This window comes from Notolepis coatsorum (assembly GCF_963971535.1).
Source record: "Notolepis coatsorum genome assembly, chromosome: 13".
NCBI lineage: Eukaryota > Metazoa > Chordata > Actinopteri > Aulopiformes > Paralepididae > Notolepis > Notolepis coatsorum.
In genome coordinates, this window is record NC_140177.1 from 128,527,439 (window position 1) to 128,551,684 (window position 24,246).

The following is a 24,246-nucleotide window of genomic DNA, read 5'->3' on the forward strand; positions in this document are numbered from 1 at the left end:
CGTAGAGCCCTATATATGGAGACATTAACATTACGTTATCAAACATAGGGACGAAGACTAAAAAAAAGTGTCAAAAATGTTTTATAATCTTTATGTTAATTTTCATTATAAAAATGTTGTGCCCCCGAAATACAAAAAAAAGCCCCCGAAAAGCAATTAAGGGGGGCAAAAAAAGCCCTTGAAAAAAAATGTTAATTTCTAACCCTGGCACTTATATCCGAAAGCAACGACTCGCATGCAATTATTTTCATCCACTGATGTGTTTTTGTCTACGTTGTCATGCCGGTGACAGGAGTCTGTAGGGCCGCGCGCAGTGATCTGTCCACTTCCCCTAGATGGGCGGCATCTTCTAGAAAACGAGTGTTCATTGGAGGAGCTTAGAGCGCAACGATGATGTTCATTGGTTATGGATTATTATGAGGCGCAAATGGGAGGAATCATAAGGGGGGAGTCAGAGTTCGGCTTGTGCCAGTGAGCGAATCAGCATATTGCAGAATGATTTTTTTGGTTTTGTTTACTACTCGCCAGTGTGGCGAGTGCTCTAAATTTTTTTTGATCCACTTTTTCTCCCATTTTCTATTTTTTCTTTCATCCCAATTTTCATATCGTCCAATTCAACCCTCCCCTGTCTTTGAACGTTGTTTCATGCCTCCCACAAGCCGGCTGCAATGTGGACTAAGTCATACATAGCACGAGTCCCCGTGGGCGGCTACGTGGCGTAGTGGGCTAGGCGCTCGCCACGAAATGCTGGAGACGCTGGGCTTGTCAGTTCGAGCCCAGCGCTCCACATTTGCTTTCAGTTTAGCTGGACGTCCGTACTAATACACATTGGCCGTATTAGGGGGTGGGAAACTGATGGGTGGGGATCGGGCGTTGTGGACAGCGACTCCTACAGGTCGGTTGGTGCGCCTGCGCAGTAGAATCAGGAAGCGTCGGGGGCAGCGTGAGCCTCCCACGCGTTACTCCTCGCCACTGAGAGATCGAGCTGCGCAGGTGAAAAGATGCGACTGCTGTTACCTCAAGTACCGGAGGGGACTTGTGCTATGTATGACTTAGTCCATATTGCAGCCGGCTTGTGGGAGGCAAGAAACAGCGTCCGTGACAGGGGAGGGTTGAATTGGATGATACGAAATTGGGATGGGAGAAAAATATAGAAAAATGGGAGAAAAAGTAGACAAAAAAAAACATAGCACGAGTCCCCTCCGATACTCGAGGTAACAGCAGTCGCATCTTTCCACCTGCACGGCTCGATCTTTCAGCGTCGGGGGTCTGGGCTTTGGAGGGGCCCCGCCCCCGTCGCTTCCTGATTCTACTGTGCAGGCGCACCAACCGACCTGTAGGAGTCGCTGTCCACAACGCCCGATCCCCACCCTTCAGTTTCCCTCCCCCTAATACGGCCAATGTGTATTAGTGTGGACGACCAGCTAAACTGAAAGCAATGTGGAGAGCTGGGCTCGAACAGGGAGGCATTCCTGTTCGAGCCGAGTCTCCAGTATTTGTGGCGAGCGCCTTGCCCACTGCGCCACGTAGTTGCCTGTGAGTGCTCTTCATGAATCACTCGCCAAACATAAATAATACTCGCATTTGGCGAGTCAAATGGCCTAATTTCCTCCCCTGTGCAGGAATATTGCTCTGTCTAACTATCAGTTGTGGTATGTAAGGTGGGATAGAACAAAGGCTGACCACATGATATAATAATAATAATAATAATAATAATAATAATAATAATAATAATAATAATAATAATAATAATAATAATAATTATAATAATAATAATAATAATAATAATAATAAGCTATTTTATGTCTAATTAAACATGTTACCAGCCAGGTCTCCCCTACATTTCCAAAAGCCTAGAGAAGGCTCGTCTTAACTAATCATCATGAGTTATGCATGTCAAATTGAAAAGAAATTTCATTGCATGCATGTGCCTTTGGAGACCCATTTCAGAATGTGCTGCATCTATCCCATCAGTGCTGCATCTACCCATCTATTTGACTGCACACGCGATGACGGCATTATGCTAGGTTCAGTGTGAACAACCCAAATCTGGCAGATTGGGAGAGGGAAGATATTCTTCATTGTAGCGCAGACTGATGAGAGCACTGGTGGCCTTGTGATTCTAATAGCTCAGTGATTGATGACAGACCTTCCCAGGGAATACTCACTTAGCCTCTCTTCCTCTTTATTTGTATATAAAAACTACTGTACAATATCTGATTGATCCGATTGATATTATTGATCATTATTCATATCATGCATTAGCTTATCATTATTGTCATTAGTTGTGCTGTTCTTATTTAATCTGAACAATGATGATAATGTAGGAAAACTAAGATTAGTTAAGAGCCCTGACTGGACGTCTATACAATCTTCCTTGAAATCTAACAAGCCGACTGTCAAAACGGAAAGTGAAACTTAACACAGATGGAATATAAACTTGTGAGAGTAACGGAAATGGTGAAAATGAACTTTGCAAAGGTTATATGAGGTAGGAAATCCCTTGCATGAAGACAAACACTGGATACTTGTACTTTCTCCAGACCTCTCTTGGCAGAACCTGAGGGGTGGCCAGTGATGATAACCCCTCCCTCTATCCCCAATCAACTCCAACCCACACATCCGCCCAAAACAAAACATACCAAGCGGTGCTCTTTTGCCTAGAGGTTGCCATTTGACAGCATTACAGATTCTACCTTTAGGAATATTTTTAATGAATGCATAACAATAATATCCCCTTCCACCTGATGGACACATATCTGTATTATTATTTATATACATATAGAATTGCTGCATATGGATTTTTTCTTATTTATATATCATGCTTTTAAGTACTGTAGTTTTAATGTTGTTTTTTATAGTGGTGTTTTTTTTACTGTAGTTGGTGTTTTTTATAGCAGTGTTTTTTACTGTAGTTGTTTTTTATAGTGGTGTTTTTTTTTAACTGTAGTTTTAATGTAGTTGGTGTTTTTTTATAGTGGCGAGTGTCTATGTATATGTGACTGTTTGTCTTTTAACCACTGCACAAATGAAGTTCCGAAAGGAAAATAAAGTAGTTTGAAGTTGAAGTTGGAATAAAAACAAACATCAAAACGGGTTGTTTGGAGGCGTTCGGCTGAATAGCTCCCTGACCTTGTTGGCGAAGAGAGGCCGGATGTTGCTGAAGAGCTCCAGCTGCTCGCTCAGGGTGTGGCCGCACTGCTCCGACACGTCCATAACATAGAGGATGGCCGAGCGCAGGTGGGCGAGGGCCGTGATGGCCTGCATCTCGATGGTGTTCCTCTCCTCCAGCGGGTGGTCCAGGATACCAGGGGTGTCCACCACCTACAGTGCACATTATCATTACAAAGTGTGTTAAAACCTGAACAATTAACAACTGAATGACGAGTGGTCACTGCAATTTAGACTTACCCCGCCTAAAATACTTGTTGACCAAAAAACAATATTCCCCAATTCGGTTCCTTGGCCTGCTGTTAGGGCTGTAACGAATGACATTTTTTTACATTCGAAGCTTCAATTGAAGTTTTTTTATGAAACTTCGAATGTCTGTCGTCATATTTTATATTTTAATAAAATAAAATTAATAGTGATTAATCCGATTAAATTAGTATTTTTTTTATTATTATATCAACTTTATTTAATGAATATACTCATCAGTTTCATCAACATAAATAATCCAATAAGGGCACGGTTGGTAAGAAAGTGATGGTGACGTCTTGATGGAGCGCCGAGCGCCAAGCGGATGCAGACAGGATAGGCTACATCATTTATAAAAAAAAATATGACGAGTCATATAATATAATACTATATTAGTGTAGCCTAATCTTTATCTGCAACTGTGATGAAAAACCCCATTGGTTTAAACAGACCCTATTGGTTTATATATATATTAAAAAAAAAAAAAAAAAAAAAAAAAGTATCGTTCCATTTGGGCTGTGGGGGTGCTTAATGTCTGAAGGAGTCGACTGAAGGCTTCTTGTCCTCTGCGAAAGCATGCAATTGGTCCACTGATGGATAAATCTTGATATTTGTCTAGTGTGTTCATTAGACGGGTGAAATCCTCTTTCAGTGCCTCTGTGCCCGTTTCTTAGGCAGTTAGCCTCGCTGGTATGCACGCCATTAGCGTTAGCCACGCTTCTAGACCTCTTTGCTTTTGGAAAGAATGATAAAAAAAATATATACACTACCGTTGAAAAGTTTGGAGTCACCCAGACAATTTTGTGTTTTCCATGAAAACTCACGCTTTTATTTATCAAATGAGTTGCAAAATTAATAGAAAATATAGTCCAAGACATTGACAAGGTTAGAAATAATGATTTTTATTTTGAAAATGATTTTGTCCTTCAAACTTTGCTTTCGTTAAAGAATGCTCCCTTTGCAGCAATTACAGCAATGCAAACCTTTTGGCATTCTAGCTGTTAATTTGTTGAGGGAATCTGAAGAAATGTCACCCCGGGGCGGCTGGGTGGCGCAGCGGACATTGCGCTCATCACCAACGCAAGAGACACCGGGTTCGACTCATGTCTCCGGCTTGGGCCAGCCGTCATACTATCTCAATTGGCAGAGTTAGCGGGTCGATGGGTGGTAATCTGGACGTTGTGGACAGCGACTCCTACAGGTCGGTTGGGGACGCCTGCACAGCAGAGACAGGAAATGGCGGGGGTAGTGTGAGCCTCCCACACGTTACACCTCGCCAATGAGTCCACGCTGGCAGGTGAAAAGATGTGACAGGCTGCCTCCACATGTATCGGAGGGGACATGTGATGCAAGGCTTCTATCCTCCCTACAACCGGCCAGTGGGGGGCATATGCGAGCAACGTTCAAGACAGGGGAGGGGAGAATTGGCACAGCGGAATTGGGATGGGAGAAAAAGTGGATACAAAAAAATTCAAAATTCACCCTGCGCTTCCTGAAGCACCTCCCACGAGTTGGATTGAAGTGCCTTCTTGCGTACCATACGGTCAAGCTGCTCCCACAACAGCTCAATGGGGTTGAGATCTGGTGACTGCGCTGGCCACTCCATTAGACAGAATACCAGCTGCCTGCTTCTTCCCTAAATAGTTCTTGCATAATTTGGAGGTGTGCTTTGGGTCATTGTCCTGTTGTAGGAGGAAATTGGCTCCAATCAAGCACTGTCCACAGGGTATAGCATGGTGTTGCAACATTAAGTGATAGCCATCCTTATTCAAAATCCCTTTTATCTTGTACAAATCTACCACTTCACCAGCACCAAAGCAGCCCCAGACTAGGGCTGGGCGATATAACGATAATTATCGCGATATATTTTAATAATCGATATCGAAGAGAAAAAAATATCGAAAGAAAAAATATTAAATTTTTTATATATATATATATATTTTTTTGTTAAACCCAGAGACAGTGGACAGACTTGTCTTTCTTGCAACTTAAATTAATGGCTTTGCTTGTCCAAATGACAATACTGACCAAATTGAGATGTATTTTTCTCTTGTCTATTTATTTTGTTTGCTTTCTAATGTAAAATACAGTTTGAAACCGTCTGTATACAGTAGGCTATGTGTGCTAGCAGAGCTAGTGTCCAGTCACGAGTCACGGTACACATGTGCGGTGGTTTGTCCACCAAAAAAGCGCCAAAAGATAGAAAAGAAACTAGCAGAGCCAGAACTGTTCAACTCCCCTGGAGCCACAGCCAGCAGAGAAGCCCGTTTACTTTCGCTTTCAAACCAGCTGCAGCCTGAGAACTGGAGTGTGTGAGGGGATGTAACACTAAGGCCCTTGTTACAGTGTTTTTGTGCTCGCTTTTATACGTTTTTGAATAAGTTTGCTGTCCCTATTACATAGAAATGCCGTTTTTGCCGGATACGTTGTGGCCCTACTGAAAACGCTAAATTGTGTTTCCCGTTTTGGAGTAGCGCCAAAACTCGCCGACAACATGTTGTGTAATCTGCGCGGAGCCGTTGTTGCTCAACGCCCATGCGCAGTAGATACCATCTGCGTGCCCTTCCGGTGACGACAGAGCTGTCCCAAATAGCTGCAGCTACCATGTGTTGTCAAGTTATTGTTATAAGGACCCCAGTCCAAGCTACAACAGTCTGCATTCCCTTAACAATTGTTTGTATTGAGCCTAGAGCTGCCGCGGTATTGATGTTTTCCTTACCGCACACATTTGCGAAATATTTCCTACCGCTGCGGTTATTACCGCACACACACACAAAAAAAGTTTGAATGCATTTTTTTTTGTAGTCTACTCTTTATAGCATATAGCCTGCCTCTAGTCTAAATGTCTATCTTTAGAGGATGACTTTGCAGCATGAATATTGTTTGGGATTCGGCAAGCACGCATTCGTTAAAAGTGAAACACGGATTCGAAGTATCCCCTCTGTGTCGCGACCCTTTCTTCTTCTTCTTATTATTATAACGTTACTACTTATGATTACAAAGGCATTCGTTTTGTGGCATTACGTTATATAGTAGTGATGCACGATATATCGGCCGCCGATATAATATCGGCCGATATGGTAATTTTTTTACACATCGGTATCGGTCCGATGTCAAAATAGCTCCGATGTGAACAGGCCGATGTGACCATTCCTGTGTTTACGTGTGTGTATGCTTAGATGCGTGTGGGGGCGGGGCCGAAGTACTGCTGGAGGCGGAAGAAAAAAAACTTTGGCGAGAGAGCAGCATGTCGTCCGTTTGGTCATTCTTCACAGTGTATAAAGAGGATCCTCGCTATGCTATATGCAATGATTGTGATTGTGATGACCAGCCGTTTTCAGTCGTGGAAGACGAAGGATTCAGCGAGGTGCTTGAGGTCGCTGAGCCCCGCTACGACATGCCAAGTCGTCGTTATTTTGCGAATGTCTCCCTGCCTGCCTTACACGATATCGTAGGGCTGGGCGATATGGAAAAAAATCATATCGCGATAACGATATGATAATTTTATTTTATTTCTCGATATCGATAATTATCGAATTGTTATAAGTATAAAAGAAAATTAATTTTTTTTTTTTTTTTTTTTTTAAACAGATGTATGTTTATTTTGCAGCAATTCTTTGTCATTGCCGCCATCTTTAGTGTTACATCCCCTCACACTCCAGTTCTCAGGCTGCAGCTGGTTTAAAAGCTAAAGTAAACCGGCTTCTCTGCTGGCTGTGGCTCCAGAGGAGTTGAACAGTTCTGGCTTTGCTAGTTTATTTTCGATCTTTTGGCGCTTTTTTGGTGGACAAACCACCGCACATGTGCACTGTGACTCGTGACTAGAGTCTAGTTCTGCTAGCACACATAGCCTACTGTGTACAGACGGTTTCAAAATGTATTTTAAACAGTGGTGCAGTGCTGGTATAACTCGGTATAACGGCGTTATACCTCGGTCACTGAGGCTGAAGTACGCGCAATCGCTTTTTACATGGCATTATCCAACCGGACTCCCGGAGAAGCATGCAGCTGCAGAGCCGCAGAGCCAGCGGCGCTCTCTGGGCCGCGCGCTGACGGCCGCGCTGTGAGGCAATAGTATCCAGCTGCAGGACGAGAGCAGCCAAAAAAAACTGTGCATGCGCGCGCACGCGCGTGGAGCGTTTGACCTACTGTCAATTTGCCACTGCACCACCGATTTTAAATTAGAAAGCAAACAAAATAAATGGACAAGAGAAAAAGAAATCTGAATTTGGTCAGTATTGTCATTTGGACAAGCAAAGCCATTACTTTAAGTTGCAGGCAAGAAAGACAAGTCTGTCCACTGTCTGGTTTTAAAACTGCCCTGTTGCAGGTAAAAAAAAAAAAAAAAAAAAACGATTTTTCGATTTTTTTTTTATTTCGATATTCGATATCGATTATTAAAATATATCGCGATATTTATCGTTATCGTTATATCGCCCAGCCCTACGATATCGTAGCCACCAACGTCCACAAGTTACTCGACAGCAATGTCAATGACATCAGTTTTACAACGGATATCTGGAGTTCAGATCTCAACCAAGCCAGCATGTTGAGCCTCACTGCTCAGTGGATAGACGGAAACTTTGAGATGAAGAGAGCTGTGTTACATGCCCAAGACTTCCCTGGCTCGCATACAGGTAGGCCTGGCAATTGTTTAGCCATTTAGCCTGCTATGTCTATACATGGGTTTCTTGTTCGAATACATTTAATTATTTATATTAGACTGTAAGACTGGTGTATTTTTTCTTCCACGAAAATGTAGCCTCTAATAACAGATTGCCCAAACGTAAAATACACTGTAAAAGATAAGCTAAAAACACATACAACGCCACGCATTATTCATTGAGGTGATAATTCATATCTGGATAAGTATATAACCAATGCACGGATTCGGTCGAGGCAGGTAGCGTTATTTTGGGGAAATCGATATCCAATATAGACTGGTCTATTTTTTTTTCCACAGAAAATAATGTAATAGTTATTATTGCTAGAAACTTAAAATACCCGACACGCTAAAAACACAGACAACGCCACAGTAGTTCAAGTATATACTTTGCCCTGGTGCCTGGCAGTGTAAAAAGGTCATCATGGTGCAAGATGACGGTATATATGCCCTATGTTATATTTGCCCTATAAATATAAATATATATATATACACTCTCTCTATGGGGTCTCCGTTGCTTTCTGCCCTGAGACTCGCGCGCATCCTATTGTGACGTTGCCAGAAACCCATGTATAATGTATTATATCATGATTAATGAATGAATGAATGAAAACTTTATTTAACAGATTACAGAATGGGTACAATACAGTACGGCTCAATACACACAATTGTTAAGGGGATGCAGACCAGAGAAAGACGTTTGTCTTGTTTACATCAGGGTCCCCCATTTTCAATTCATATCGACATTTGACATACACAACATACATGACATTTATGGCATAGGGACATATTTAGTACTGATACATTTGTGACAAACGGTATTCAATTATACAGTACTGTTACCCATAGATCCTGACGGAGTATATACATATGATGGGGAGGGGACTGTACATTAGGAGGTGGTGGGTGGGTGGGAGAGAAATATACATACGGTGGGGGGGAGACTGTACATTTGGAGGGGGTGGGTGGGTGGGAGAGAAATATACATGCGGTGGGGAGGATACTGTCTATTAGGAGGTGGTGAGTGCCAGCTATAGCTAACGTGTCTTTGATTAAACTTTTTTTTTTAATTTTATTCCAGGTATCGCCATAGCCAGTGCGTTTGACGGCATGTTTACTCAATGGAGAATCCGGAAAGAAAATGTGCACGTCGTGCTTCGAGACAACGCACGCAACATGGTGAAGGCAATGGAGGAGTGTGGTGTTAAAAGCCTGGGCTGTATGGCTCATTCGGGGCAGTTAGCAGTGCACGATGCAGTACTAAGCCAGCGAAGCGTCATTGACTCTTTGGCTATAGCGAGAAAAATAGTTGGACATTTTAAAAGCTCCCCCCTTAGTATCTCTCGGCTGAGAGACATCCAGAAAGACATGGGGATGAAGATCAAGATGCTACAACAGGACGTCCCGACACGATGGAATAGCACATTCTTGATGATGAGAACTATCCTGGAACAGAAGCGCGCACTGGTTGTGTACGAGGCTGACCACGGACTGCCTGTATTTCTCAACGCAAACCAGTGGAGTCTCATTGACAAAATTACTACACTCCTGGCACCCTTTGAAGAATTGACAAGAGAGATTAGCTCTCATACAGCTACAGCTGCTGACGTGATCCCATCTGTTGTATGAAATATGAAATGCTTCTTCTTTCTGTTTTGCTCCTGAGAGTGTGCTAGATAAAAATAGACGGCTAACACAGAAAAATAGATAATTGAATGAACAGTTATTTTATTTAATTTGGTGTCATGAATGCAAATGTTTAATAATAATTTCCTGATGATTTGCCAGAGATGTATATTTACACTTGACTTGTCTATATTTCTTTTAGGTGCATGGTTACCTGAGTGAGCCCACCATCCCCAGAAACGTGAGCCCGCTGCAGTACTGGCAAAGCAACATGACCCGCTTCCCTGCCCTCGCCTCAGTGGCACGCAAGTACCTGTCCGCTCCTTGCACTAGCGTGGATAGTGAACGTCTCTTCTCTGCCGCTTCAAATGTTGTCAGTGAAAAGAGAAATAGGATCGGTACAGAGAGAGCAGAAATGCTCCTGTTTGTTAAGCACAACATTTGTCTGCTTCCAAAGCCTGGGAAGGCCACGGGTTAGGCCTAACCCTAAAGTACTGGGCAGTTACTGTACTTACAATTCAGAAGACTGCAAAAGCCAGTGTCTGTTCAGTTTGTTCTGGCTCCATTTTCACATTTTATCTTATAAATACCAATACTGTTGGCTTTGGCCATTTAAGGCCTACTACTGTCCTCAAGTTTTGAACTGTTGTACAACTTATTTTTATTTAAATATTTATTTTCATTTAACATGTTTTGGCCTAACCCTAAAGTACTGGGCAGTTACTGTACTTACAATTCAGAAGACTGCAAAGGCCAGTGTCTGTTCAGTTTGTTCTGGCTCCATTTTCACATTTTATCTTATAAATGCTTATACATACCAATACTGTTGGGTTTGGCCATTTAAGGCCTACTACTGTCCTCAAGTTTTGAACTGTTGTACAATGTATTTTTATTTAAATATTTATTTTCATTCAACATGTTTTGGTCTTATATTGTTTAAAAATATCAGTCATTTCTGAAAATAAATTACAAAAGTAAAAGAAAAAAAACGTTTGGAAAATAGTTCTTTATTTGATTATCATAAAAAAGTTTTTTCTATACAGAGATATCGACATCGGTAAATATCGGTATCGGCCAAAACAGCAATATTAATATCGGTTATCGGTATCGGCCAAAATTTCCACATCGGTGCATCACTATTATATAGTTACACGTTCGTATTTACCGGACCATAGCAAGGCAAGCGTTACTCAATTCATATCTCAGTTACTTTCTTTGCTCAGAGCGTGCAGAGTTGTACCCATTCTGCGGTCTGTTAATAAAGTTTTCAATCAGACAAGTGTATAGAACGAAGGGCTTTTATTATAACATTTCGTTGCAGTAAAATCATTATGCCTCGTTCCCTGAGGAGCGACGGTACGTCGGTAATCCACTCCGGTCTCCGGTGGGAGCCAACGTATATTAGCCGTGTTGTGACTGAGCTCTGATCAATGGCTGAGATTCAGGAAGTAAAAGCACTGCAAGACGATCCATCGTGTGACGCGTCTCTCTTCTGACCAATCAGTGGTCTGCAATGTTTCACATGACTTTTCTGGTACCCAATAGGGTCGCTTGGAACCTCGATAGAGGAGTAGGGTATATCTGCAGAGCCGCAAGCCCAACGAGAGAAGGGTGCTTTATTATTATAAAAAAAAAAACAGCGGTGACGCGGTATTCAGCCTACTCTTGCGGTGGGCGTGATGTAACAGCGATACCGCGGTAATGCGGTAATCGCGGCAGCTCTAATTGAGCCGTATTGTATTGTACCCATTCTGCAATATGTTAAATAAAGTTTACATCCATTCATTCTGCTAGCATTAACGATTGCATGAGCAGCTGGCTAACGTGAGCTAACATTAGCTATCAGACCCCGTTAGCTCAGAGCTCCTCTTTCAATCTTAACAAGCATTAAACAAAATGGCCCAGTCATCTATTCACCTTTGTTTAATACATGAGGCGTTGTCTAATGTTATCTAGCTACTGATAGCTCCTGATATCATCAGTTTGGTGCTGGCTGGCTAACGTGAGCTAACGTTAGCTGCTAGCCACAATGCTATACTGTACTGGCATATTCCATTCACGTTAGCATGTAGCTAACAACATCGGAGATCTTTTTGTGAGACTAAACTATCTGCTGTTGGTGGTCAATTGTGTTGATGTTCGTTTTGTTTCATCAACAAATAAGAGGCAGAACACAGTGAATGTATCCGTTTTGTTTATTGCACTTTTATTGCATTTTCTTTGCTGAAAAATAAGTGCTACATTGGCTAAATAGCTCACGGAGGCATTTAACACTTTAATCGCAGAAGACGCTGGGCAGCGTGAATATTAAAGGCAACAAACTTGTGTTCGGCTTTTCTCTGATTGGCGCAGGCAAGCGCAGCCGTCCCACGTCCCAAATGAAATCCAAAGAGCAAGCGCGGCAGCGCGGGCAACCAACTTGTGTAGTGTTGGGCTGCTGTTCCAACGCACTTGTGTTGGGCTGCGGTAGCAGTGGAGCGCTGCTGACTGATTATTATGTTTCGCGTTTTTAACAACCAACGGTAGATTCACTCGTCACTGTACATGTATAAACAAAGCCCATACAGTTATGAAATAATAAACACTGTTGTGTTGGGCTGCGGTAGCAGTGGAGCGCTGCTGACTGATTATTATGTTTCGCGTTTTTAACAACCAACGGTAGATTCACTCGTCACTGTACATGTATAAACAAAGCCCATACAGTTATGAAATAATAAACACTGTTAGGACTCGCAATAATAAACACTGTTACGACTATCTGACTCTTAATAATAAACACTAGTGTTAGGACTATCTGACTCTTACTAATAAACACTGTGTTAGGACTATAAACACTGTTAGGACTATCTGACTCTTAATAATAAACACTGTTACAGTGTTAGGACTATCTCGAGTCACGCGTCACTACTGTAACTAGAAACTCTGGGTGTCACTGTACATCAGTAACGTTATTTCGCGTTTTTAACGTCAGCGGGGCGATGCGGTGGTTTGTCGCCGGCTTCCGTGCACCGCCGCCGGCTCTACTCGGTCCAGCTCCAGCAGCAGCGGCCGTTCCTCCGTTGTAGAACGAAGCCCTTCAATGACAGAGCTCTCATATTTTGCGAATGCATAAACTATGTCTTAAATTATGGCTATGTGTCTAATATGGCTGTCGCTTATCAATGACTTCGCGACAGCCATATTAGACACATAGCCATAATTTAAGATATAGTTTATGGATTCGCAAATATGAGAGCTCTGTCATTGAAGTGGGTGGTGGCAGTGTAACAACGTTCACCCTGATGTAAAGTAGCGATTTTTATTGTTTTGTCATGACAACCCAATTACATAATCCAACATATGTGTAAAGAAACAACATATTCCAGTTAACGGTATATTTTTTAATGATTCATTACGGTATAAATTAGGTTAACTGGAGCTGTGGAGGCTCCTTGCTGAAGAGCCAACGGGGCGACGCGGTTGTTTTTTCCCCGGCTTCCGTGTGCCGCCCGCGGCTTGACTCGGTTCAGCTCCAGCAGCAGCAGCGGCCGTTCCTCCGTTGTAGGAAGCCCTTCAATGACAAGCGCTCTCATATTTTGCGAATGCATAAACTATATCTTAAATTATGGCTATGTGTCTAATATGGCTGTCTCAAACACAAGGACCTCCTCCTCTCAAGAGCACCTGGGGGAGCCTCATGCGCATGCGCGGCTCTCTGCCGCGACTGCAGCGTCTCTCTTGTCTCTCTTGCCGCAAGGCCGCGTGCTAGTGGATTGATTGATTGGCCGTGTGGCCAATCAGAGAAACGCTGAACGAAAAGCTGAACACAAGTTGGTTGCCTTTAATATTCACGCCGCTGGGCAGCGTCTTTCCCCGCCATGCTTATTCTGCCGAAGACGCTGGGCAGCGTCTTTGATATCAATATTTAAAAATCTGTGATCGAAATCATATTTCTCTCCCGGAGACATGATATGTACTGTTGAGCCCCTCTCAACTCTCCAACGGTTCAAGAGCGCCATCTGGTGGCCGATCGGCAGATCGCCCAAACAGGAAGTGATGCGGATGAAGTGGTGCTCACCCATATTTCGTCCGGGCACTCGCTATCGTTAGCGGGACTCAATCTTGACACACTGGATATCGATCCGTTGCAAATAACTCGATAAACAACATGATTTGGACGTATATACTATTATACAACCTGGAAATGGATCGGATATTTCTACATCCCATAATAGGAATATTTCAGTTCCACGCTCATCGTTCAACGGCGCGAGGAAGATACGGTAAGATTCAGCGTTATTTTTTAACGTGTTCGATATAAACTGCTCTGATGATCATATCACCCACACTAGATGAATGATATAACGTTGGCCACGGAATTATAAACGACCCCCCGCCCATCCGGTCAACATCAGCTCATACTTAGTAACTCCTAGAAGCACGTCCAATTTTTTTTTATCTCGCACAGATTCCTATCTAACTGTATTTCATCATCAATATAATGCATTTGGGGCTATAAATCAAGTTCTGGAGAAAGCTGCAGAAAACGATAAAAACATACTTATACTTTAGACCGTATTTTAGTATGAATATGTGAATGAAAAAGTATAACGTTGCTACACCCTGAACAATAGATATAGGACGTTGAATGGGCCATAGTAATGTCAATTTAGCAATACAATTTAAAAAGTTAAAGCCCTGCAAAGAAGGGGAACTTCTCCATGTTAAATAGGGCTGGCGAGGGATGGTAAATTATGAATTTAACCCTGGCGATCAAAGTGTTAAAGATGGTGGCTTGTTGATTTTTTTGCAGGAAGTGTATTGGCACATCCAAGGTAACTACCTCCGCGCATGCTCAGTGCTGAATTCGAGACACGATCCGTTGCGGTCCGACCACGCCTCGTTCTGACAAAACGAAAGTGCTCAGATCGCGAAACAAATGTCTAACTCGGCTGTCACTACGTTGCGCTCTGGAAAGCGAAACTCATCTTGAAAACGAAACGAAAACACCCTGTGTGTAACCGACGCCTAAAGATGGCTGCAACGACAAAGAATTGCTGCAAAATAAACATACATCTGTTGTTTAAAAAAAAAATATATATATATACTTATAACAATATAGATAATTATCGATATCGCGTGATATGATAGTTATCGATATCGTTATCGCGATATCATTTTTGGCCATATCGCTCAGCCCTACCCCAGACCATCACATTACCTCCACCATGCTTGACAGATGATGTCAGGCACTCTTACAGCATCTTTTCACTTGTTCTGAGTCTCACAAATGTTCCTCTGTGTGATCCAAACACCTCAAACTTCGATGTGTCTGTCCATAAGCCTTTTTTCCAATCTTCCTCCGTCCAATATTCTTTTGCCCATATTAATATTTTCCTTTTATTGGCCAGTCTCCGATATGGCTTTTTCTTTGCCACTCTGCCTAGAAGGCCAGCATCCCAGAGTCGCCTCTTCACTGTAGACGTTGACACTGGCGTTTTGCGGGTACCATTTAATGAAGCTGCCAGTTCAGGACCTGTGAGGCGTCTATTTCTCAAACTAGAAACTCTAATGTACTTGTCTTCTTGCTCAGTTGTGCACTGGGGCCTGCCACTTCTCTTTCTACTCTGATTAGAGCCTGTTTGTGCTGTTCTCTGAAGGGAGTAGTACACACTGTTGTAGGAAATGTTCAGTTTCTTGGCAATTTCTCACATGGAATAGCCTTAATTTCTAAGAACAAGAATAGACTGTTGAGTTTCATATGAAAGTTCTCTTTTTCTGGCCATTTTGAGAGTATAATCGAACCCACAAATAGGATGCTCCAGATACTCAACTAGCTCAAAGGAAGGCCAGTTTTATAGCTTCTCTAACCAGCAAACCCGTTTTCAGCTGTGCTAACGTAATTGCACAAGCGTTTAAGGTTTTTCGAATCATCCATTAGTTTTCTAACACGATTAGCAAACACAATGTACCATTAGAACACTGGAGTGATGGTTGCTGGAAATGGGCCTCTATACACCCATGTAGATATTCCATTAAAAACCAGATGTTTGCAGCTAGAATAGTCATTTACCACATTAACACTTTGAGTGCCAGGGACGCGATTTGTCGTTAGTTCATGCCGCCAGTTGAGTGCCACCAACGACATATAGCGTTTGTTTGTCGTATTTTTTTTTATTCACGATTTTAATTCATATTTCATCAATCGAGCCTCACGCTAGTGTTGCAGACTCTCTCTGAGCTCAATTGGGAAAATACCGCCCCCTATCGTCTCTCCCTGTGTAACTGCACCCCATTGGTTTAGACCAGGGGTAGGCAACCCTAGGCACGCGTGCCTGCATAGGCACGCGGGGGCATTTTCATAGGCACAGGGGGCAGCAGTAATATAAAAAAAAAATATATATATATATACTTTTTTTTTTTTTTTTTGCTTTGAAATATTATAGTGAAATATTTTGCACTGTTGTCGCATTTATCTTGTTGAAATCCTCCCACAGGTTATTTTTACTACCACATATTTAATTGAGACCCTTTATTTGTTTATTATTTCAATTTAGCTGGAAATACATTGCTACATCATTCAGTAACATTTGCAGAGCCTTATAACAAAAACATTATTATGGTCACCATTGTGACCAGTGGGATTAACACTTTGATTGCCTAAGGTTAAATTCATGATATACCATCCGTTGCCAGCTCTATTTAACATGGAGAAGTTCCCCTTCTTTGCAGGGCTATAACTTTTTAAATTCTATTGCTAGATTGCCATTATTAGGGCCCATTCAAGGTCCTATATGTATTGTTCATGGTGTAGCAACGTTAGACTTTTTCATTCACATATTCATACTAAAATATGATCTAAAGTATAAGTATGTTTTCATCTCTTTCTGCAGCTTTCTCCAGAACGTGATTTATAGCCCCAAATACATTATATTGATGATGAAATACAGTTTGGTAGGAATCTGTGCGAGATCAAAAATTTCAATTGGACGTACTTCTAGAAGTTTCTACGTATCATCTGATATTGACCGGATGGGCGGGGGATCGTGTTTATAATTCCGTGGGCAACGTTTTACCATTCATCTAATGTGGGTCAAATGTTCATCATAGCAGTTAGTGTCGAACACGGTAATATTACACGCTAAAACTCACCCCAGTCTCCGCGGGCCGATCAGCGTGGGGTAGACAGTTTTCCATTATGGGATGTTGAAATACCCGGTCCATTTCCAGGTTGTATAATAATATATACGTCCAAATCATGTTGTTTTTTCGAGTTATTTGCAGCGATCGATGTTCACTGTGTGAAGACTGAGTCTCTCTAACATTAGCGAGTGCCCGGACCACATATGGAGTGAGTCCTGCCGGGTTAAAGGTAACATCCGTTTTTTCGATCTGCCGATCGGCCACCAGATGGCGGTCTTGAACCGCTAGAGGATTGAGAGGAGATCACACTTGTGTCTCAGGGCCCCGGAAAGGAAATATGATTCCGATCACAGATTTTTGAAATATTGATATCAAAGACGAGTTACGGCGTCTTCGGCAACTTGAGCATGGCGGGGAAGGACGCCTAACCTCATCCTTTGGCAACTAAAGTGTCAATCAACACATTTTATTATTTATTTTTCTATTTCATTGAACATTGCACATGTTAAAGGGGAACTCCAACATTTTGGGAAATTAGCTTATTTAACATCTTCCCTGAAGTTAGACAAGAAGATACATACCTTTTTTGTCTCTGTGCGTGCATTTTAGCTTTGGGAATAGACGCTCAGTTAGCATAGCTTAGCTTCATCACTGGAAGTGAGGCAGGACAGTAGCCTTACAGTGCCTTACAGTGTATTGCAAGGTCTGACATTGACCAAACTTGATATGCATGACCTTGGTGGGCTCTAGGCCAACTCCTGAAAAGGGGGTCAATGTCAGACCTTGCAATCAAAAGTTAGGGGGCGCACTGAAATTATGGCAAGGGTTATTAGCCCCCTAACTTTTGATTGCAAAGTCTGACATTGACCCCCTTTTCAGGAGTTGACCTAGAGCCCACCAAGGTCATGCATATCAAGTTTGGTCAATGTCAGACCTTGCAATACACTGTACGGCACTGTAAGGCTACTGTCCTGCCTCACTTCCAGTGATGAAGCTAAGCTATGCTAACGGAGCGTCTATTCCCAAAGCTAAAATGCACACACAGAGACAAAAAAGGTATGTATCTTCTTGTCTAACTCCAGGGAAGATGTTAAATAAGCTAATTTCCCAAAATGTTGGAGTTCCCCTTTAAAAGCCTTTTTTTTTTTAATATTAATGTGAGTATTACAAGTCAACTTGTGTTCTTAAAACAATGACAATAAACATAGTTTTATTAGGTTGAAATAATGTGGTTGTGTACTTATTTTTCTGTTAACTTATTATGGATTGAAAACTGAAAACCTTAATGCACAGTAACTGAACTCAATATTTTTAAGTTCTGGTAACTTATTATTTTTATTTTTTTTTACAGTGTAGTCTTGCGATCAATCCCTTATTTACACGATATACCTCACATTCACCCTTCATTCACATCCTGGTGTTCTCCATTAGGCCTGTAGGTGGAGCTATGACAGCACACGTACAGTACACACACCGATGGTGTGTGATGTGTCCAAAAATGAATGGGCAAATGTGAGTGAAATGGTTGCACTGTATGCAGCTGTTTGTCTGCATTGCATCCCCCCCCCCCCCCCCCCAACTCAGATTTAGGGTTGATACAACCATCATAATAATATTGTTAATAATAACAATCATTTTGTAATAACACTTTGATTGTCTAAGGCTAAATTCATGATATACCATCCCTTGCCAGCTCTATTTGTCTATGGAGAAGTTCCCCTTCTTTGCAGGGCTATAACTTTTTTAATTCTATTGCTAAATTGCCATTATTAGGGCCCATTCAATGTCCTATATGTATTGTTCAGGGTGTATGAACGTTAAACTTTTTCATTCACATATTCATACTAAAATATGATCTAAAGTATAAGTATGTTTTCATCTCTTTCTGCAGCTTTCTCCAGAACGTGATTTATAGCCCCAAATGCATTATATTGATGATCAAATAGTTTGATAGCAATCGGCGCAATATAAAAAAATCCAACTGGACGGACTTCTGGAAGTTACTACACGTCATCTGATGTTGACCGGATGGGCGAGGGGGCGTTTATAATTCCGTGGGCAGCGTTATACCATTCATCTAATGTGGGTCAAATGTTCATCATAGCAGTTAGTGTCGAACACGGTAATATTACACGCTAAAACTCACCCCAGTCTCCGCGGGCCGTTGGGCGATCAGCGTGGGGTAGACAGTTTTCCATTATGGGATGTCGAAATACCGGGTCCATTTCCAGGTTGTATAATACTATATACGTCCAAATCATGTTGTTTATCGAGTTATTTGCAACCGATCGATGTCCAGTGTATCAAGATGGAGTCCCGGGACCTATAGCGAGTGCCCGGAAGTAATATGGGTGATCAGCACTTCATCGACATAACTTCCTGTTTGGCGCTTCTGCCGATCGGCCACCAGATGGCGCTCTTGAACCGCTAGAGGATTGAGAGGAGCTCAGAACTGTGTGTGAAGGCTGCGGATGGAAAATATGATTCCGATCACAGATTTTTGAAATATTGATATTAAAGACGAGTTACGGCGTCCTCAGCAACTTGAGCATGGCGGGGAAGGACGCCTAAACACGTTTTCGGCACTTAAAGTGATAATGTAAAAATTATCATTGAAAAGACCTGATTATGAGAAAAAAAATTACGATGCATGGAATATTGTTGAGGCACACTAGTTACAACTATATTTCAAACAGGCACTCCGTGTCAAAAAGGTTGCTGACCCCTGGTTTACATTTACATTTACATTGGTTTAGACTGAGGGGGGGGGGGGGGGGGGGGGGTCCAGCCTCCTCATGTTACTTTCCCGGCGAGGTATCTGAAGAGATCCAAGTCTTCGCGACCCTCAGAACAGCGTGGATTATGTATTTCCAGTACCCAACGCTGAATCAATAAACGCGATCGATATTTGGAATGGCGATCAGGAATTGGAATAATCTTTTTGGAGAACATCTGATATGAGGTAAACAATTTATTTTACCAGTCTTGGGGTAATCGGATCTATTTTGACCTATATATCAACGTGTGCCCTATGTGTGTGTGTGTGTGTCTGTGTGTGCACGCTGATCAGGAAATGAGAATATATTTTTCAGATCGCTTCTCTAGCGTGCATAAGTACACATATACTATCGATAATCTAGCGTTTATTTGAAAACGATTCATAAATAGACCGAAAAATGACGTTTTTGTATGCCAGAATATTCCAGTAAATGCCGTTTATCACGGAATCTTTATATTTTCCTGAAAAACTAGGGCTTTTCAAAATACTATAAAACGGAAATGAACCGATTAAAAAACAATCCGTCTCGACAATGTTGACTGCAACCAAGTCATTGATAAACGACGGGCAGATTAGACACATAGCCATAATTTAAGACAGAGATTATGTGTTCACAACGCTATCATTGAAGTGGGTGCTGGCATTCAACGGCGGTAAGGCGCACCGCATCGCCGGTAATCAAAGTGTTAACAATGTAAAGAGTGTATTTCAGATTAATTTAATGTTATCTTCATTGAAAAAAACAGTGCTTTTCTTTAAAGAATAAGGACATTTCTAAGTGACCCCAAACTTAACGGTAGTGTATATACATTTTTGCATTAGAATAAGAAGTTGGCAGTCGACTACGGCTCCTTTCAATCGATTAGTCGACTATTCGACTAATCGGGGTCAGCCCTAGTATGTATAGGTATGTTCATCCAAAATGGCCATTGGCACCAATGAAGTAACGCACGCAGCAGAAGTGGAACGAGTCTGGAACTTTGCGGCGAGAGAAAACCATATACTTCCTGGTAAACATCCCTCAAGTCATATACCGTTGTTTCCAGAATTTCATTGGCTACAAAAAGTCAATAATTTTCACCGCCAGAGGTGATTGGTCCGGTCATCGGGAGGCAGTCACTTTTTCTAAACGGACGCTCGTTGTTTTGTCTTATAACCCGAAATTGGAAGCACATAATAGGCAGAGTAGGGTGTCAATCAGGCAAGTCGGAATGTTACGAGGTTTAAAAGGGGGGGGGGGGGGACAGGACTTCCGGTATGAGAGCGGAAGAGTAGCACGCATGCGGTGAGGCTCCTTGTCAAAAGAGCGAAAAACGGAGAAATAAAGACCCGAAAAGTGACGAAAAGAGATCAAAAATCAAGATGCAAACGAGAAGGAAGGAGGAGAAAACAAATATGAGCAGAACCCCCGAGGCGAGACCGAGAAGGAGCAGGCGGAGGAAGGGGGAGTCTCGGCTGAGACGGACAAGGAAATGCCAGGATGGGCCGTGCTCATGCAGGCCGGGATATTGGCGACCATAAAATTGAACTCGGACACGATGCAGGCGACCATAAAACTGAACTCGGACACGATAAGAAATGATATTGGGAAGTTACGGGAGGAATTGAGGAAGGAACAGGAGGACTTCAGAGGAGAAATGAATACAGAACTCAAAAGGGTGGATGAGAAGATGGCGGAAGAGGACAGAAACGTAACAGAGGTACAGACTAGAACGGCGCAAATGGAGGAATGGAACACAGAGATACACGAGGTGTTAACGTGTGCGATTCAAAAACAAGAACAGATGGAGACAAAGATATCGGACATGGAGGGGAGGTCACGGAGAAATAACATCAGAATATGGGGATTGAAAGAAGGAGTCGAAGGGGAATCGGTGATCCAATATGTGGAAAAGCTTATCAAAGAGCAACTGAAGGAGACGGGACTGGAAAAAATGGAGATACAGAGGGCCCACAGGGCGTTGGCTCCGAGACCGCAACCGGACAGACCTCCGAGGGCGGTGATTATTAACTTTCTGAGATTTGAGATTAAGGAATTGATACTCAGAACCGCGTGGACCAAGAAGATAGAAATCGAGGGGAAAAGACTGTCGTTTGATCACGATTACTCGACAGCGGTAGCAATAACACGCAGGTCCTACGCGGGACTGAAGAGAATTCTGAAAGAAAACGGAATGAAATTCCAATCACCCATGACCTCGCTAAGGATTCACTGGAAGGAAGGGACGGTGACGTACGCGACGGCGCGGGAGGCGGCGGAGATGAGGCGACGGGGGATGCAGATGGCGGAGGACGGAGAAGGAAGGGGACAGGAGGGCCAGACGCGGAGCCTGCAGCAGAGATTGGAGAAAGCGCGCAGATGGACCAGAGTAGGAGATCGAAACCCGGGAGAGGAGGGAGAGAGCCGAGGTGAGACGTGACAGACCGAAGGCGGAGACGGACGAGGAGGCCAGAGACGGAGGAGAGGAGGCGGGAGGAGACGAACGGATGAGTACACGCACAAGAGATTGAAAAAACTATCCAAATAGAGACAAAATATAGAAACTGAAATAACATACATAAACACACATTCCCAGGTAGAGGCAGGATATAGGAACGAACATAACGTGTACATGGACACATAATACACATGATGATGGAGGAAATAAATGGAAATAAAATTAGGTATGATAGACGGAACACAGAATATATTGAAACAAATACATAGACACACGCTGCGAGTAACACAGTTGGAAGGGATTAAGGGGATAAATGGACATCACATAGAAAATAGAGGGGAGGAAAAGAAAGTAAGAAGGGGTACACAGAAGACACCACACGGATTTGGGAGGAAGGAGGGACATTGGAACATATGAGCCACATTGAGAGGGACCTAGGAAATGGGGGTCTTTGATCAGAATGAAGGACATAGCGCTTTTGACCAGGAGCTCGACAGCAATAAAAACAGTAAGAATGCTGGACAAATATGACGAGCGGTTGGGGGTACAGGTTTCAAAACCCCAAGCCGTCAGGAGGAGGCCTCTCACTAGGAGAGCAATTACTCCTCACCCACCAGCAGGGGACAGGGGGGGACACAGGGACCCCCCGAACGCCTTGGGAGCACTTTATGTAAAGTTTATGTTTTTTATTTATGTTAATCATTATATGTATTCGGTGAAGAGAGCGGAGGCTACAACCGGAGGGGGGAATGAATGTGACATGGGGGGGACTGACAGACGAAAGAATAAGAAAGATGACAATGGTTAAAGGTATAAAAATGATGTCGTTAAACGTTAATGGAATGAATAATAAGATAAAGAGGGGCAAAGTGATGTTGAAGTGTAAAAAAAGTGAGATGGAAGTGATTTTTCTGCAGGAGACGCATTTGGTAGCACAGGATCATGAGAAACTGAAGAGATTTGGATATGAAAATGCATACTATAGTTCCTTTAAACGGAACCTGAGGAGAGGAGTAATCACGTTAATCAAAAACAGTCAAATTTGAATTGATCAAGGAAGTAAGAGACAAGGAGGGAAGGTTTGTTCTGGTGAAGGGAAAAATGGAGGGTCAAATGATTACGTTAGTGAATGTTTATGCACCCCCAGAGAGTGAGAGGGATTTATATGAGACCATTTTTGATATGATAGTGATGGAACTAGAAGGGATATTGATATGCGCGGGAGATTTTAATTTTAACTGAATCACGACCTAGACACCACGAGTACTAGAAAAGGACGGGCACCAATCAGTAGATATATGAATATTCAGATGACGGAAATGGGAATTACAGATGTTTGGAGGGGGATGCACGCCATGGACAGGAAACACACACATTACTCACACCTAGGCCTGCCGCGATAAGCAATAAATCGATTAATTGCCGCGATAATTAAAATGAATGCAATGATTTTGACGGGTGCGATTAATTGCTATTTGCGCGTTTGTTTTAATGAGGCGGAACCAGTGCCCCTAGTCAGTCACTGTCCGTGTTGGGAGGCGGGCCGCTGGCTTTACTACAGAGCACAGCACAGGAGCTCCGTGGGGCTAACGTTACCCCTCATTGTGTCTATTCTACTAGCATTAACGTTACTCATACAAACAATCAATAGCAAGTTATATTGATCACGCTATGTACGATAGCCATGCTAAAACGCTAGCACAACATTAGCACCTAACCTAACAACAAGCCTTAACAAGTCAGCGATCTTTTTGCGAGACTAAACTCTCCGCTCGGTGGCAAATTGTGTTGATGTCGGTTTTGTTTAATCAATAAATGAGGCAGAATACACTGACTGTATCCTTTGTTTATTGCACTTGTGCCTGCTGCAAACATAATGATTATGAAATCCTATGCGAGACATTAAAGATGGCGGCTTTCTGTTTTCGTTCAGACTCCCTCAGACTCTCCAACGAGTGACGCGTCTCTATTCTGACCAATCAGTGGTCTGCAGTGTTTCACGTGACTTTTCTGGTACCACTTCTACTCGCTTGGAACCACGACAGAGCAGGGACTAAAAAAGTACCCAAAAAGTACCTGATAATCACAACAATACTTCCGGTCCGGTCGGTGGGCTTCAAAATAAAAGTCTAAAACACCGGAAAAGACGGAGCGGTGGGCTTCAAAATACGTTTTGGGAAATAAATTTCTCCAAAAAAAAA

The 24,246-nt window shown here is 42.6% G+C and overlaps 1 protein-coding gene across 1 annotated transcript in view; it reads right to left on the minus strand.

The window, feature by feature from the left end:
* Window positions 1–24,246, minus strand: part of gtpbp4 (GTP binding protein 4) — a 68,796-nt gene that overhangs the window by 28,573 nt on the left and 15,977 nt on the right. The window contains exon 7 of the mRNA XM_084326787.1: window positions 3,133–3,324. Coding sequence (XP_084182913.1) covers window positions 3,133–3,324 — 192 coding nt within the window. The remainder of the gene's footprint in view (window positions 1–3,132; window positions 3,325–24,246) is intronic.